Genomic DNA, 15,880 nt, shown 5'->3' with positions numbered 1-15,880 from the left:
TCCAGAAATAAACCATTCTTTTTCATCTGCGTGCCATTCTAAATAGTGTGATGAACTCTTATGCTGTCCACTCTTCACTGTTTCGAAGCAAATTCTTGGTCTAGTGTATCCATGCTGTATACGCTACTCCCCCGTTAATCGCTTAGTGACCATCTCAGTAACCAGAAGGACTAGGCCAGTATCACAGAGCTGGTGTTCCTGTAACCCTGGTTTTACCTGCTGAGGGTGGTACCAGGCTATACAAAGGCAAACTTGTGTGAAAGACTTTCCTCTGAGAAAACAGCGCTTCTGTCCTTTCAAGGACATCTTCAGCACCCTGGTGTCTCCACCACAAACCAGGCTTCCCCTCCATAGCTTCCCCAGGGTGCCCGATCAAGAGCTCGGAGAAGGCCATCTGTCCCTGCCACACCCTGCCTGCTCTTCCAGGCTCTTCTCTGGCACCCTGCATGATGCTATGAAGCTGACTTCGCTCTCTTCCGGAAAAAAAGAGTTGTTTAGGGAAACGTTCTCCCAGGTTTAGTCATGTGGGCCGTCAGAGGCCACTGCAGCTGTGGGTAACAGGGGCCCAGCTCTATTTCAGGGTAGCAGAACTTGGATCCAAAGGCCTGCAGAATGCAAGAGTTACTGTGCCGTGGAGTCGATCCAGCAGGGCCGGGCGGAAGTACCGTCGGAGATGGGGACAGCCAGAAAAAACTCTTCAAGATCCACCCGCTGCACACTGTAGGTGTGGCCTGTGTCTAGCCCCAGCTTGGGGCTTGGGAGAAGCACCCCCATTCTCCTCACCTCACCCCATTTTCTTCTCCCCCTGCAACACCCCCACAAAGTCCAATAACGGTTTGTTGCACAGCCACACCAATGTTTATTTGGAGTCTGGGGTCCCAGTCTGTGACACTCATTTGTCCTTTGGTTTTTCCACCTCATGAGATGGACCCGAGCAGAGTCCTCCTCAGTCTGACCCCTCTCCGTCACCCCTTCCAGCCCTCAGGAGTCTCGTTTGCTTTTCCAAGTCCAGTTGTTCAAGCAGGAGGCATAACCACCCCTCCCCTCTCACAGGGCAGGCCTCCGGGTGGACTCCTGGGATTCAGAGATGAGGGAAGACGATGCTTCCATCTCAAGTCAGGGTCTGGAGTTCAGCAAGAGGGGGTTCTGACCTTGGAAGAGGCCCAGCAGCCCGCTGTCCGGGACTGGCTCCTTAATGATATTCTGGATCTGCAGGCAGAGGAGGTCAAGAAGTCAAGAACCTCCCATCTCCCTTGTCCTCCTGGCAGCTTTTCCCCCAGCCCACCACTCTCCTAAACCGTTTTCCTGGGGGCCAGAGAGATGGCTCAGCCATTAAGAGCATTTTCTGTTCTTGCAGAGGAACTGAGCCGGCCGCTCACAACTCTCTATAAACTCCAGGGCCAAAGGATCCGGTAACCTATCCTGGACTCCTTGGGCACTGCACATCTGGTACACAAGACATACATACAGGCAAAGCATCCATATGCATAAAGTAAAATAATTTTTTCTTTGTTTTTCGAGACAGGGTTTTTCTGTATAGCTTTGGAACTTGTCCTGGAACTCCTGGAACTCACAGAGATCTGTCTGCCTCTGCCTCCTGAGTGCTGGGATTAGACATGCATGCCACCGCCCAGCCCAATTTTTTTTTTTAAGTCTCCCTAGTCTAGGCATAGAGGCACATGCTTTTAATCCTAGCACTCAAGAGACAGAGACAGGTATATTTCTGAATTTGAGGCCACCCTGGTCTATAATTAGAGTTTCAGGCCAGCCATGGTTAATAACAAGTCCTGTCTTTAAAAAAAAAAAGGATAATTAAGACTGGAGAGATGGCTGGGCGTTGGTGGCACACGCCTTTAATCCCAGCACTCAGGAGACAAAGGCAAGTGGATCTCTGTAAGTTCGAGGCCAGCCTGGTCTCCAGAGCGAGAGTGCCAGGATAGGCTCCAAAGCTACACAGAGAAACCCTGTCTCGGAAAAAACAAAAACAAAAACAAAAAAAACCAAAAACCACAACCATCTGTAATGAGATCCGGTGCCCTCTTCTGGCCTGCAGGTAGAACACTGTATACATGATAAATCAATCTTTTAAAAGTAATTAAAATTTAAAAAGGAAAAAGAAAATAGAAGTTTCCCTGAGAGAATGGGCTGGGGACGATGAGGACTCAGTGTAAAATATGTGTACAAATGAGAAGCCCCAAATGCAGATGCCCACAACCCACATAAACACAAGTGTGACTCCAGTCTCTGGAGGCAGAGACAGAGGAACAAGCTGGCTGGTGAGACTAGCCACATCCTCAAGCTCCAGGTGTGACAGTGAGACCCTGCCTCCATGTATAAGGCGAAAGATCGCCCAAGGAAGAGCCTAGACACCAACCTCAGGCCTCCACGTGAGGGTACACACACATGCAAATGCTCACACCATACACGCGCCCTACACACTTTTTGTCTGCTTCTCACCGCACCTGCCTGCTTGAGCTAATCACCCGCCATCTTGGTCTGCTCAGTTGCCTTGGACGGCTAAGGATGGACGGCTCCGTCTTAGGGCCTGGCCTCTTGCCCAGGACTTCACCAATCTCATCTTTCCTTCAAGCCCTCGGCTCCCACACAGGCCCAGACTCTCAGCTCATTCGCACAAGTCCCTCTTGGTTGAACAGGAGTAAACCAATCTCACTGCCCTCATCAGTTTATCTCCAGACAAACTAAGTCAAAATCCGGCAACTCCTCTTCCCAGTTGGTACCCGATACTGATTTCAGGGGACCCAGGGTGGGGTGGGGTGGAGGTCCTGATGGGTCACAATTCTCCGTTCTATGCTACCTGATGTAATATTGCTATTCCAGCCTGCCCTGCACCTGGATGTTTTTCAGAAAATAATATTTCTCAGTAAGGCGCAATGGTGCTTACCTCGGGAGGCCGAGGCCAAGGCAGGCCATGAGTTCGAGGCCAGTCTGGGCTACAGACTGTTTCAAAGTGAGGGGGAAAACAATTTAAAAAAAATAATAATAACAAGGGCTGGAGAGATGGTTCAGTGGTTAAGAGCACTGACTCCTCTTCCAGAGGGCCCGGGTTCAATTCCCAGAGCCCACATGGCAGCTCACAACTGTCTATAATTCCTGTTCGGGGTTCTAGGGGACCCAACACCCGTGGCAAAACACTAATGCACATAAAATATAAATTAAAAAATTAAAAAAAAAACAGAAAGGGTCAGGGCCAGCAAGATGCCCCAGTGAACAAGTATAGGGGACACCATTTCCCCTGCTAGGGGCTGGCTACAGGTGTGCCCGACCACGCCTGCGAGGGCGTGGTCAGGGTGACGTAGGGAAGGTTTCAGAGGGGCGCACAGTGGAACTCTCTTCTTCCTTTTCATCATCGGCCTGTTGTACTTACTCCTGCCCTGCGGGCTGGCTAGGTCGCTCTGTAAGTAAGGCACCTCCCTAATAAATACCCTTATATCTTCACCTGACTCCGTATTGGTAATTCCCTCATTAAACAGGGACACTTGTCTTCAAGCCTCACCTGCGTTCTGTCGTGGGAGTGAACATGGAGGAAGGAGAAAACTGACTCGCTCGAGCTGAACTCTGACCTCCATCTATATGCTGTGGCGAGCGCACAGACACACCCATGCTCACACACAACGTCAATAAAATAGGAAGGCCTGGACTGAGCTCTAAAAGGGGTGGGTGGGTTGGGGGGAGCCAGCTGGGCGCAGTGGTACTGTGATCCCAGTCCTTGGGAGGTAGAGACAAGAAGAGCAGACACAGGGTGTCCGAGGCCGGCCTGGCACGCAGGAGACCCTTTATCAAAAAGGGCGGGGCGGGGGGGATCCTTCTCCTATTCGCAGAAGCCCCGAGGACCCAGTACCTCCTTGAACTTGGGGTGGGCAGCGTCCCGCACAAGCTGCAGAATGAGCGCTTCGCTGGTGGAGAGGAAAGCCCCGCTCTGCCTCATGCGGGCCAGTGCCACCAGCCGGTCCACCTGGCTGCAGGACAGAGGGAGAGAGGAGGGGGGCAGGGGTCCGTGCTGCGGTGTGCCTGACACACAGGGCATCCCCCCACCCCCACCCCCAGATCCCACCCACCCACCCCTGCACAGAGACCCTCTCACCTTCGAGAGGAGCAGGCGTCCACCACCACGTGGACCTGCAGGCCCCGCTCCAGGAGGTCCAGGGCTGTGTTCTATGGGCAGAGAGAGGTCCAGGTCCAGACCCAGACCCAGAGCGCAACCAGGGCTCCCAGCCAGGGACCGGGGAGCCCCAGCCCAGTCTCGAGGGAGGGAGGACTTGGAAGAAGGATGAGGAGGCTCAGCCAGCGCCCCCAGGGCAGGAGGGAGGGCGAGCATGGGGGAACCCAGGGGACGGGCGGGGGGTGGAGGGGGGAGGTCTCACCAAGATGCAGACTTGGGTCTCAAGGCCACAGAGCAGCACGGAGCGCAGCTTGGGCCGGCCATCCAGCTCCTTCTGCAAGGTGGGCACCATGCTGAAGCACGTCTTACTCACTGGCCGGATGCCCTGAGCGCCCAGCTCGGGAACTGTGGGGCCCAGGCCTTGTGGGTACTGCTCAGTCAGCAAGACAGGGACATCCAGCAGCCGGGCCACCTACGTGGGAAGGGAGACACAGGGCTGGATCCCAGGGATGAGGGCCGCCGGAGGACTGGATACCCGGGGCTCGAGGAAGGAGGGTAACGGTCCGGTCTCAGGGAGCAAGGCTTGGGCCTTGAACCCCCGGGGTCCTGAAAAGAGAAGGAGTTCCTTGTACCTTAAGCATCCGAGCGGCCACTGATACGATCTGTGGGAAATAGGCGATGCTGGGGCGGAACTTCTCCTGCATGTCGCATAGGAACAGGATGGAAGACTCCGGGAGGATCCGGCCCAGGCTAGCCCTGGCTGCTGCCATTTCCTAGGGGTGGACAGAGGGACAGCAGGCAGGGTCAGGCGGCGGGGGTTGCTGGGGATTCCAGTGAAGTCTTGAGTAAATGTGAACTTTGGCCATGCACGGCCATGTCAAGGACCAACCCCTCAGTCCCACCGGAAGTGGGTATCTGTCGTTTCTTCGTGCATTAAATGCTGCCCCTGTAAGGTCGTCACTGGAGCTTCGCACAAAGCGGCAGGGCGAGAGGGTTCAAGGACGGACGCAGGACGCATCCGGGGCTCACACACTTGGTTCTATATTCCCTGCGTCTTGTGCTCCTGTTCCCATCTCCAGGCTTTTTCACCTGCTGTCCTTGGCCTAAGATTTTTCTCCCTCTCTCCCTCCCTCCCGCCCTCCCGCCCTCCCTCCCTCCCTCCCTCCCTCCTTCCCTGTTTATAGGTGAGGCTACCTCCCCAGGGTCCCTTCTCTGAGCGTACATAATTGCCCAGGCCCCAGTGTCACCCCCAGGGAGGAGGGGGCCCAACTCCCCAGCTTTCCTCTTCTTGCACAAAGGTTAGTACAGTTCCCACTTTCTACCCAGTGGAGCTCATTCAGGGCTCTACCCTGGGGAAACTGAGGCCTGAGCAGTAAGGCGACCTGCCCAGGAGCATACAGATCTGGGATGTTATCTTTGAGGGAAAAAAACAAAACAAAACAAAAAAAACAAAGAGCTCAGAGTCTTGCTATGTAGCCCAGGATGGCCTTAAATTTACAATCCCTCAGCATCAGCCTCCTGAGTCCTGGGCTAATAGGGACATGCCGCCATGTCAGGCTCTTTCAGACCCTCAAATCCCGGCTTCTCCAGAAAGGCCAATAGGTCTTTCCCAGCCTCAGTTTACCCATGTGTAAAACACCGTTGCTGCCGGGCAGTGGTGGCGCACGCCTTTAATCCCAGCACTCGGGAGGCAGAGGCAGGTGGATCTCTGTGAGTTCGAGACCAGCCTGGTCTACAAGAGCTAGTTCCAGGATAGGCTCCAAAGCCACAGAGAAACCCTGGCTCAAAACAAAAACGAACAAATAAATGAACAAACAACCACTGTTGCTGAAGCTCCTTCTGGGACTTGGAAAGATGCCCACACAATGGCATATTAGCCAGTCATAGAAACTAGTGAAACCCTAATAGGCATTACAAGTACGATATTCCGTGTAAAAGGTCCACGATAAAGGCCATGTGGCGTATGAGGCTACCCACAGGAAATTCCAGAATGGCCCATGACTGTAATTTCACCACTCAGGAGGCTGAAGCCAGGGTGATCACTGAGTGTTCAAGGCCAGCCTGGGACTAAAAAGAGAGTTCCAGGTCAACCAGGAATCTGGAATAAGACCTTGTCTTAAAAAGCCAGTGAAGGAGCTGGAGAGAGGGCTCAGCAGGCAAGAGCCCTGGCTGCTCTTGCAGAGGACCTGGGTTTGATTCCCAGCACCCACGTGGCAGCTCACAGCGGTCTGTAACTCCCGGTCCAGGGGACTCAGCAACCTCTTCTGGCCTCTGCAGACAGACACCAGGCACAGATGCAGTACACTGGTAGACATGCAGGTAAACCACCCATACTCGCAAAATAAAGTCATAATTTTAAAAATTAAAAAAATGAAGGCTATTAAACAATACAAAATTTAAAAATTTTTAAACATAAAACTTAAAGCCGGGCGTTGGTGGCGCACGCCTTTAATTCCAGCACTCGGGAGGCAGAGGCAGGCAGATCTCTGTGAGTTCGAGACCAGCCTGGTCTACAAGAGCTAGTTCCAGGACAGCCTCCAAAACCACAGAGAAACCCTGTCTCAAAAAACCAAAATAAATAAATAAATATTTTAAAAATTTTTTTAAAAATAAAACTTAAATGCACAGGGGGCACATGTGTGTGCGTGTGCGTGTGCGTGTGCGTGTGCGTGTGTGTGTTTCCGTCACCGTTAACCTAGGTAGCTACAAGGCATTTTCATCACTGCAAGTAGAAATTCTGCATTCACTAACCCCCCACTCCCCATCTCCTGACTGTCTGAGTCTGTGGCTTTGCCTGTCCTGGCCATTTCTGTTTGTATCTGTGTGATGGGAGCCGGGATGCGGGGGGCGGGGAGGTGTCACTTGTGGAAGCCAGAGGGCAACCTCTGATGCTGTTCCTTGGGTGCTGTCCCCTACGCACCTGTGCACACAGGGCTGAGTGTGTGTCCCTGTGTGGCTGCAGCAGGATGTCCAGCATCTTCCTCTTTTTACCCCTCGCTTTACTGCCTTAGACAAGGTCTCTCACTAAGCCAGTCTCTCTGCCCTCCAACGCTGGGGCAACAAGCCCGTGCGACCATGCCCAGCCTTTTACATCAGCCCCGGGGATGTGAACCCACGCTGGCTCTCCACATGGTGTCCAGGCCTGCACGGCCCTGCACTTTGCTGAACGAGCCTTTCCCTGGATAAGTGGGTAGGTTTATTTTATAGAAATTTTCCCGAGATTTAAAACAGAAAAAAAGAAGAGGCAAGGCTGGCGAAGCCACCTGCCCGGTAACACTTTTACCAGGGGGACACCTGTGTGCCAAAGGGGCCTGGATCAGGCTTGAGGCTTCCCTTGTGTGGTATCTGTGCATCCACCTGGGGTCTGCGGTTTCACAAGCCATGGTGCCTGTCAGTGTTCCAGGGAGGCTGTGTGGATGCTGGGTCCTCAAACGGCTACATAACTGGGGGTTCCCACTGGGCTTTCGCTGCAGTTCCTTCCCACCGTCTGTGTGTAGATGTTTGTACTTGTTCAACATTTATTCATTCAGTGGGGTATGGGACACAGGGACCCAACAAAGGGGGACACTGAGGGAGGTGGGGACCCAACAGAGAGGGACACTGAGGGAGGTGGGGACCCAACAGAGGGGGACACTGAGGGAGGTGGGGACCCAACAGAGGGGGACACTGAGGGAGGTGGGGACCCAACAGAGAGGGACACTGAGAGAGGTGGGGACCCAACAGAGGGGGACACTGAGGGAGGTGGGAACCCAACAGAGGGGGACACTGAGGGAGGTGGGGACCCAACAGAGGGGGACACTGAGAGAGGTGGGGACCCAACAGAGGGGGACACTGAGGGAGGTGGGAACCCAACAGAGGGGGACACTGAGGGAGGTGGGGACCCAACAGAGGGGGACACTGAGAGAGGTGGGGACCCAACAGAGGGGGACACTGAGGGAGGTGGGGACCCAACAGAGGGGGACACCGTGGGGGATGTTGCTGAGTGACACTTATTTTCTTAAGCTATGTGGTAAGGACACAATTATTTGTTTATAAAAACTCAGGCCAGGTGTGGTGGCACACGCCTTTGAGCCGGGTACTCACGTGACAGAGGCAGGTGGATGTCCATGAGTTTGAGACCAGCCTGGTCTACAGAGCGAGTTCCAGGACAGACAGCCAGGGCTACGTAGAGAGACCTTGTCTCAAAAAAAGCAAACAAAGAACAACTCTAGGGACTGGAGCTGTAGCTCAGCTGGTGGAGCGCTTGCCTAACATACACAAAACCCTGGGCTCCACCCCCAAACCCAAATACACGGGGCATGGTGGTACATGCCTGCTCCTGGCACTAGGGAGATGGGGGCAAGAGATGAGAAGCCTTCAATTACATATTGAGTTCGAGGCCAGCCTGAGCGCTATGAGACCTTGGTCCTACAATTCATACATGTGTCTGTCATGAGAAATACATTCTCGCCGGGCCTGGTGGTGCACAACTTTAATCCCAGCACTCCAGAGGCAGAGATAGGTGGATCTCTGAGTTCGAGTCCAGCCGGGGGCACTATGAGACCTAGTCTTACCTGCCCCCCAATCCATTAAGGTGCCTGTCCTAAGAAATATGTTCCCATGGCGCTAGAAACATAAGGACCCAGGTTTCCTTCCTAGCACCAACATCAGGGTGACTTAAAACCTTCTGCCAATTGCCGGGAGGTGGTGGTGCACGCGTTTAATCCCAGCACTTGGGAGGCAGAGGCAGGAGGATCTCTGTGAGTTCGAAACCAGCCTGGTCTACAAGACCTAATTCCTGGACAGCCTCCAAAGCTACACAGAGAAACCGTGTCTCAAGAAAAACAAAAAACAACATACACACACACAAAAAAAAACAAAAAAACAGCAAAACAAAACAAAAAACCCTCCTGCAACTCCAGTTGTAGGAGATCCAATGCCCTCTGGCCTCCATGTGTGAGCACCTTCGAGCATGTACTGTGCATAAAATCCAAGCAGGTACACACGTATAAATGAAAATAACAAGTAAATCTTAAAAAGAGAAACATGTTCTGTCGGTGTGTGTGCAAACGTGTGCAGAAGACAGAGGTCAGTGTCCGGTGTCTTCCTCTATTGCTGTCCACCTTTTTTTGGGACAGGGTCTCCTATGCTGGAGCTCATAGATTCACATAGTCTGGCCAGACCGCTATCTGGCTTTCAGCGTGAGTGCTTGGGAATCGAACTCAGGTCCTCATGCTTGTGTGCAAGCACTTTCCCAGCTGAGCCATCTCCCCGCCTCGGGTAATATATTCTATCTGTAAAATATGTCAACTTTAATAAGGTGGGCTGTGTGCCATGGGCCTGTCTTCCTTACTCTTCCATGGGATGAGTAGTTAGGCTGAGACAGGAGAGTCCAAAGTTCAAGCCTTCCCTGGCCAACCTAGTGAGATATTTGTCTCAAAATAAACAAATAAAAAGAAGGCTGGGGCGTGTGGTGCAGTCTACGGTGACTGCTGGCCATGTGAGAAGACTCAATTTCAGGGCTGGAGAGGTGGCTCAGAGGTTAAGAGCACTGACTGCTCTTCCCGAGGTCCTGAGTTCAATTCCCAGTCTCTTGTAGCCAGCAGGCACACATGCAGGCAGAACACTGTATACATAATAAATCTTAAAAAAATAATAATAAAAGACTCAATTTCAACCAGGTATGGGTGGGACATCTGTCATCCCAGCTTCCCCTAGAAGACCCCAACGGTGACCACTATCCCGGCCACACCCCCACAGGCTGGTTTTGCTAACTTTGGACCGTAAGCAAATCATCTGTTTATTCTTCACCGAACACCTGCTACACATTGTACAATCTTATTTATTTAAAAGGTATCCCTGGCCGGCCTCCAGCGCTGGCTCGGTCTCCTGGCAAACTCAGGTCTCCCGAATACCGGCACTGCGAGCATGAGTCACCATGCCCCTAACCTCTATTCCAATTTTTTGTTGTTGTTTTGTTGTTTTTCGAGACAGGGCTTCTCTGTGTGGCTTTGGAGCCTGTCCTGACACTCGCTCTGGAGACCGGGCTGGCTTCAAACTCACAGAGATCCGCCTGTCTGTGCCTCCCGAGTGCTGGGATTAAAGGCGAGCATGCTCCACCGCTGCCTGGCTCCTACTCCAATTTTATAACAACTTTATTTCATTTTTTTTTTTTTTTTAACGTTCGGGCCAGCTGGGTGTGGGTGATCGGAAGACGAAGTGGGACCCGGGGTGAGAGTTTGGGGCAGAGAATGACCAACTTGAGAGCGAGAGAGGGTCGGGGGGAGGGCGTGTAAGGGGGTGGGTGCGGATGGAGAGAGATTTGAGGAGGTTGTGGGGGTTCTGGAAGGAGCCCTCGGTGGGGGAGGCCTGTCCTAGGCTGAGGCGAGCGCCCTCCTGCTGAGGGGATTGGGACCCGGCTGTTTGATGGGACAAGTGGCAACTGCACACACCGCTGGAGCCCAGATTTGCAGGCTGTGCGAGCCTGAGTGGGTTTCGCCCCCTCTCTGGGCATCCTTTTCTTCCTGGAAGAAACGAGGATGAAGTCGCCCTCTCCCAGGGACTGATCCAAAACTTAGCTGCGCAGAGGGTTCGAGCCCCTCCCTGACGGTCCATCCTGACTCCAACTGGAGTCCCGCCGTTTCCCAGTCTGCCAGGAAGAGCGGTGGGACTTACCGGGAGGCACCAGGTTCGAGTCCAGCCGGCCCCTCCACCAGGTGCCTTCTGCGCACTTTCGCCACCGGACTCTCTCGGGTTCCGGCCTGGGTCACCGTTTGGCCCGCTGTGGACACGTGGTCCGCGCCCCTGACGCGCCCGCCCCTCCCTCCCGGGCGAGCCAATGGGTCCCGAGCCTCGGCAGCGCCCTGCGAGGGGCGGGGCGGCGAGGGCGTGTCGTCGCGAGAACCTGATTGGTCCGCACCAGCGCGCTGGGGCGGGCAGATGGCGTATCGGACCAATGGGGAGCCGACCGGGGCGTGAGTGGCGGGGGCTGCAGAGAGCGGATTCGAACGCGGAATGGGGGCGGAGATGGCCAGGCTGCCCCTGCCACACCGCTCTGCTTCAAGCCCTGGCCAGGCCGGAGGAAGATCGGGGGCTCCAACCCTGAAGGTGGTAGCACCCGCGTGTGGTCCTAGCTCTGGGAGGCTGAGGCAGGAGGATTGCCAGTTCAAGGCCCTGGTGGGCTGCGTAGTGAGCGCCTGCCACAAACACGCACGCAAAGTGCAAAGATAAGACAGTGGCGGGGCTGCAGAGACGGCTCAGGGGTTAAGAGCACCGGCTGCTCTTCCTGAGGTCCTGAGTTCAATTCCCAGCAACCACATAGTGGCTCACAACCATCCGTTATGAGATCTGTGCCCTCTTCTGGTGTGCAGATAGACATGGAAGCAGAATGTTGTATACATAATAAATAAATAAAATCTTTAAAAATAAAAATAAAAATAGTGTTAAAAAAAAGACAGTGGCACGCATCACAAAATGGATAACTGGTGACACAGGATATATAAACAGGTGAAATAAAAATTAAATAGCTGAGCGTGGGTGGTGCACTCCTTTAATCCCAGCACTGGGGAGTCAAAGGCAGAGGGATCTCTGTGAGTTCGAGACCAGCCTACAAGAGCAAGTTCCAGGACAGCCTCCAAAGCCACAGAGAAACCCTGTCTCGAAAAACCAAAATAAATATAAATAAATACATAAATAAATAAAAACAACGTAGGGAGAGGCAGACGGTATTTTCTTCCTGTGACCTCCACACAGCAGCCAGCCTCTGGAGTCATTTCGGCTTCAGTTTCCCCTGAGATGCTGGACCTCTAGCAAAGAGGAAAGTCTGGGGTGGTGTGCGCCTGGGGATGGTGCCCTTGTCCCACACCTGGAGGTGCCTGCACCCCTCTCGGGACTCGGTTGTTCTTTCAACCTCCAGAAACACTCCCACCCCTCCCCACCCCCGCCAGTCTCCTTCTAAAGGCCGTCAGCCTTAATTGCTGAGGTTGACTCTGTGCCTGGCCTGGCCTTGCTACAGAGGCCTTTGTCCCCTTAATTGGCTATCTCCGGGAGCTCTTCTAGGCCTGGGCACCCACGCGCCCTTGTTTTATATCCCAGGTCCAACTATGTGTTAATTGGGCACGGGTAATAGATGCGCAGAGAGTCCTCTCCCTCCCTTCCTGCACTTTGTGTTTCTTTTTTTTTTTAAGATTTTATTTATTATGTGTACAGTGTTCAGCTTGCATGTATCCCTGGAGGCCCCAAGCTCTCATTACAGATGGTTGTGAGCCACCGTGTGGCTGCTGGGAATTGAACTCAGGACCTCTGGAAGAGCAGCCAGTGCTCTTAACCTCTGAGCCATCTCTCCAGCCCCTTAATTTATTTTTTTATTTTAGGTGTTTTGCCTGTCTGTACATCTGTGCACCACATGCATGCAGTGCCCCTGGAGGCCAGAGAGGGCGTCTGATTTCCTGGAACTGGAGTTGGAGGTAGTTGTGAGAAAGCCTCCACGAGGAATTGAACCCGTGTCTTCTGGAAGAGCAGCCAGTGCTCTTAACCTCTGAGCCATCTCTCCAGCCCCCTTGCACTTTGTGTTTCTACATCAACCCCTCAAACAGCAAGTCACAGTGTCCAGACTCCACCCATCTATCTACCTGGTGAGTAGGGACCGGTGTGGGGTGGTTTGACAGAAAATGGTCCCCACAGGGAAAGGCATTGTCAGGAGGTGTTGTTGGAGGAAGAAGTGTGTCGCTGAGGGGGCTCGGGCGAGGCAGGCGACCTTGAGGTCTCCTATGCCCAAGCTGTGCCCAGTGTGACAGCTGCTTCTGCTGCCTGTGTGTCAAGATGTGGAACCCTCAGCTCCTTCTCCAGCACCGTGTCTGCCTGAACGCCGCCATGTGCCTCCATGACGTTAATGGACTGAACCTCTGAACCTGTAAACCAGCTCCAACTAATAAGACTTGCCCTGGGAGCCTGGCGGTGGTGGCGCACGCCTTTAATCCCAGCACTCAGGAGGCAGAGACAGGCGGATCTCTGTGAATTTGAGGCCAGCCTGGTCTAGAGCAAGTTCCAGGACAGGCTCCGAAGCCGCACAGAGAAACCCTGTCTCCAACAACAACAAAAAAAGAGCTGCCACAGTCATGGTGTCTCTTCACAGCAATAGAAACCCCTGAGATACCCAGTGTTCTCGTCCACTCACACTCCCGGGGTGAACACTCATTCTACAATGCCAGCCCTCCAGTCCACATGACCCATCTTCTTGTAAACTTGAGAGGCGTGTTCTGATCTGCGTTTCTACGTCAGAGAACCAAGTCATGTATCCCAGAGCCCCTGCAGTCCCTGGGTGTCCCTCAACAAGGCCCTGAGATCGGTGTGCCTGGGTCAGTGGGGCTTTTGCCTATATGCCATGGGGCTCCAGCCCTGGCACACCTGGTACCCCAAGTGGAGGCCCAACCACCGAAGGTTCCTACACAACCAGTTTCAGAGGGTAGATGGCAGGAGGCCCCGAGGTTAGATTCCAGCATCTCCCAGCGTGTATTTATTGTATCTACCACTGAGCAAAGCTAATGAAAGCCCCAGCATCAGTCTCTGGAGATTAAAAAAGGGCAGGGGGTGGGGGGGGCAAATAACCAGACATTGGTGACCCAAGCCTTGCACTCAGGAGGCAGAGGCAGGTGGATCTCTGAGTTCAAGGCCAACCTGATCTATAAAGAAAGAAACCCTGTTTCAAAAAAGGAAGAAAGAAAAAGAAAAAGAAAAAGAAAGAAAGAAAAGAAAGAAACCCAGCCAGGCTGGAGAAATGCTTCCGAAGGTTCAGTTCCCAGCACCCACAAAGCAGCTTACAACCATCTGTAACTCCAGTTTCAAGGGATCTGACACCCTCACACCAATGTACATTGAATAAAATAAATTAAAAACAAAAAAACAACGCACCAAGATCCTGTCTCGGTGAAGGACAGGGCACCAGACCTCGCAAACGACAAGGAAGGGCACCGCTGTGTGGATGCACCTCGAAAAGGAGACAGAGGTGGGGAGCGACCACACAGTAAAAACCAGATCCATGCACCAGGCTGGATGCCCAGTGGAAGAAAGGCCCAGGCCCCACAGCTATCAAGTGGCTATGACCAATAGGAGCTTGAGATCAGAGATGTTTCTCTTGCTTTACTATTGTCCAATGGCAGAGACAAGTTCCTTCCTAGTCCTCCCGACTTTACCTCCTATGTGCTAATAAAATTGTGGGTGTGGACCACTATGCCTAAGAGCCCGTTTTCCTTACCTACTGTCAATCAATCCCCAGAGATTTGGTGATGACGGTGATGATTGCTGTGCCTGCTGTGCCCAGACTCTGAATCCCACAAAACCACCAACGAGATCTGATGCAAAAACAAAGAGTCTTTATAATTAATGAGTTAACTAGGATTAACTCGGGTCCACCGGCCAGACACAGCGGGTGGAGTAGGAGTGACCTCAAGCAGCAGTGGGGCGGGGAATATATTGTAGGAGAGCAAGGGGAGTGTGTGTGTGTGTGGGGGGGGTGTCTGTTAGTTGCATAGCAACAGTCTCAGGACTGGTGCTCCTCCGGGCTTGGGCAACCTGTCCTGAGTTGATTGGTCAGCTGCAGCTGCAGGAAGGCTGCTATGCCTGGAGACCATCCAAGGGTGGTTGCCATGCTCTGCATTCCACTGCTATCAGTAAAGCACATCCAGAGGGTGCCAGCTGACCTCTGATTGGTTCCTTGCCACATGGAGGGTATCTGGCTTCCGAGTGACTAGGGTGAGAGAGGACAAGGTCAGGGGCTCAGCACCTCCTGCTGAGTCAGGGGCCTACATCTTGCTGGGTCTTTTCTGCAGCCTGTCACGGCTGCCAAAGCCCGGGGCTGGGTGAGGGCCTGGGCCCTTCAGTGGTGATGGTAGTGAGGGTGATGGTTGATGACGGTAGTGACGGTCGTTGCATGAATCTTTTGGGGGTGGGTGGGAGAGATAAACACCTGTCCCACCTCCCCAAATAGGGATCCAAAGAAAGACTGAGTCACAGTTTCTCTAAGATTCATCTCGGTGAGCCAATGGGATAACTGGATCTACTTGTAGAGCAGAGGGAGGGGTTACAGTGTAAGACCCCGGAGGTTCAGGCCTCCAGGATCTCAGCCTAGGACTTCGGTCACCCCAGTCACCAGGCGGAGTTGAAAGTTTGATGCAAACTGCACGAGGCTTTATTGTTATTTAACGAGCTAACCCCATGTTAGCTCGGGTCTTTCACCCACCCGCCATGGCAGATGGCTAGGAAAGACAGCTCGAAGCGTCTGCATAGAGATCTTGTAGGGCAGCGTAAGGGGCGTGTCTAGGGGTACACACAGGCTCAGGATTGGTGTGCCTCCAGGCTTGGAGGGCTTGCCCTGTGTTGATTGGCCAACTGGTTGTTATGGCCCATAGGCCCTCCCAGGGTGGTTGCTATGCTCTGCGCGTCATTGCTGTGCACTTTGTCCGTAAAGCACACCCAGGGTCGTAAAGCATAGCGCCACCAGCTAACTTCTGATTAGTTCCTTGCCACGAGGCAGGCATCTGACCTCCTAGTGACTAAGGCAAGGTCATGGCAAGCACCCGAAATGGGGAGCTGCTCCCTTCAATGGTGATGGTGGTGATATTAGTGATTATGGTGATGATGGTGGTGACGGCAATGATAGTGATGATGACGGCAGGGGTGATGATTATTATTATGTTGGTGACAATAATAGTGATCATTATATCTCTGGTGGTGATGGTGGGTGTTGGAACTCAACACCGTGCTGACCCTGCCTCCTGGGGTCAG

At 53.2% G+C, this 15,880-nt stretch overlaps 1 protein-coding gene across 3 annotated transcripts; it reads right to left on the bottom strand.

The window, feature by feature from the left end:
- On the bottom strand, positions 1–10,928 carry LOC100767490 (isochorismatase domain-containing protein 2A). 3 transcript variants are annotated; one of them, XM_035449409.1, is made up of 7 exons: positions 10,775–10,873; positions 7,041–7,298; positions 4,753–4,893; positions 4,383–4,592; positions 4,103–4,173; positions 3,860–3,977; positions 1–1,209 (listed from the first exon to the last, which is right to left on the bottom strand). In XM_035449409.1, exons 2-7 carry the CDS (start codon positions 7,095–7,097, stop codon positions 1,117–1,119), a joined length of 690 nt encoding a protein of 229 aa, XP_035305300.1. In that variant the 5' UTR covers positions 7,098–7,298; positions 10,775–10,873; the 3' UTR covers positions 1–1,116. The 3 variants fall into 3 exon arrangements, with proteins under 3 accessions (XP_035305300.1, XP_027286476.1, XP_027286477.1); XM_027430675.2 differs by lacking the exon at positions 7,041–7,298 and having other exon boundaries at positions 10,775–10,928; XM_027430676.2 differs by lacking the exons at positions 7,041–7,298; positions 10,775–10,873 and adding an exon at positions 8,204–8,266.
- Between the last annotated feature and the right edge of the window lie 4,952 nt (positions 10,929–15,880).

The sequence above is a fragment of the Cricetulus griseus genome, chromosome 9 (genome assembly GCF_003668045.3).
Source record: "Cricetulus griseus strain 17A/GY chromosome 9, alternate assembly CriGri-PICRH-1.0, whole genome shotgun sequence".
NCBI classification, from domain to species: Eukaryota; Metazoa; Chordata; class Mammalia; order Rodentia; family Cricetidae; genus Cricetulus; species Cricetulus griseus.
The sequence above is the reverse complement of the archived record's forward strand: the minus strand, read 5'-3'. Positions and strand labels throughout refer to the sequence as shown.

Coding starts and splice junctions, on each gene's coding strand:
- LOC100767490 (XM_035449409.1), bottom strand. CDS start 7,097: ATGCTGGACATCCTGCTGCAGCCACACAGGGACACACACTCAGCCCTG. Junction 4,593..4,752: donor TGGCCGCTCGGATGCTTAAG/GTACAAGGAACT, acceptor CTTCCCACGTAG/GTGGCCCGGCTGCTGGATGT. Junction 4,174..4,382: donor AGACCCAAGTCTGCATCTTG/GTGAGACCTCCC, acceptor CTCTGCCCATAG/AACACAGCCCTGGACCTCCT.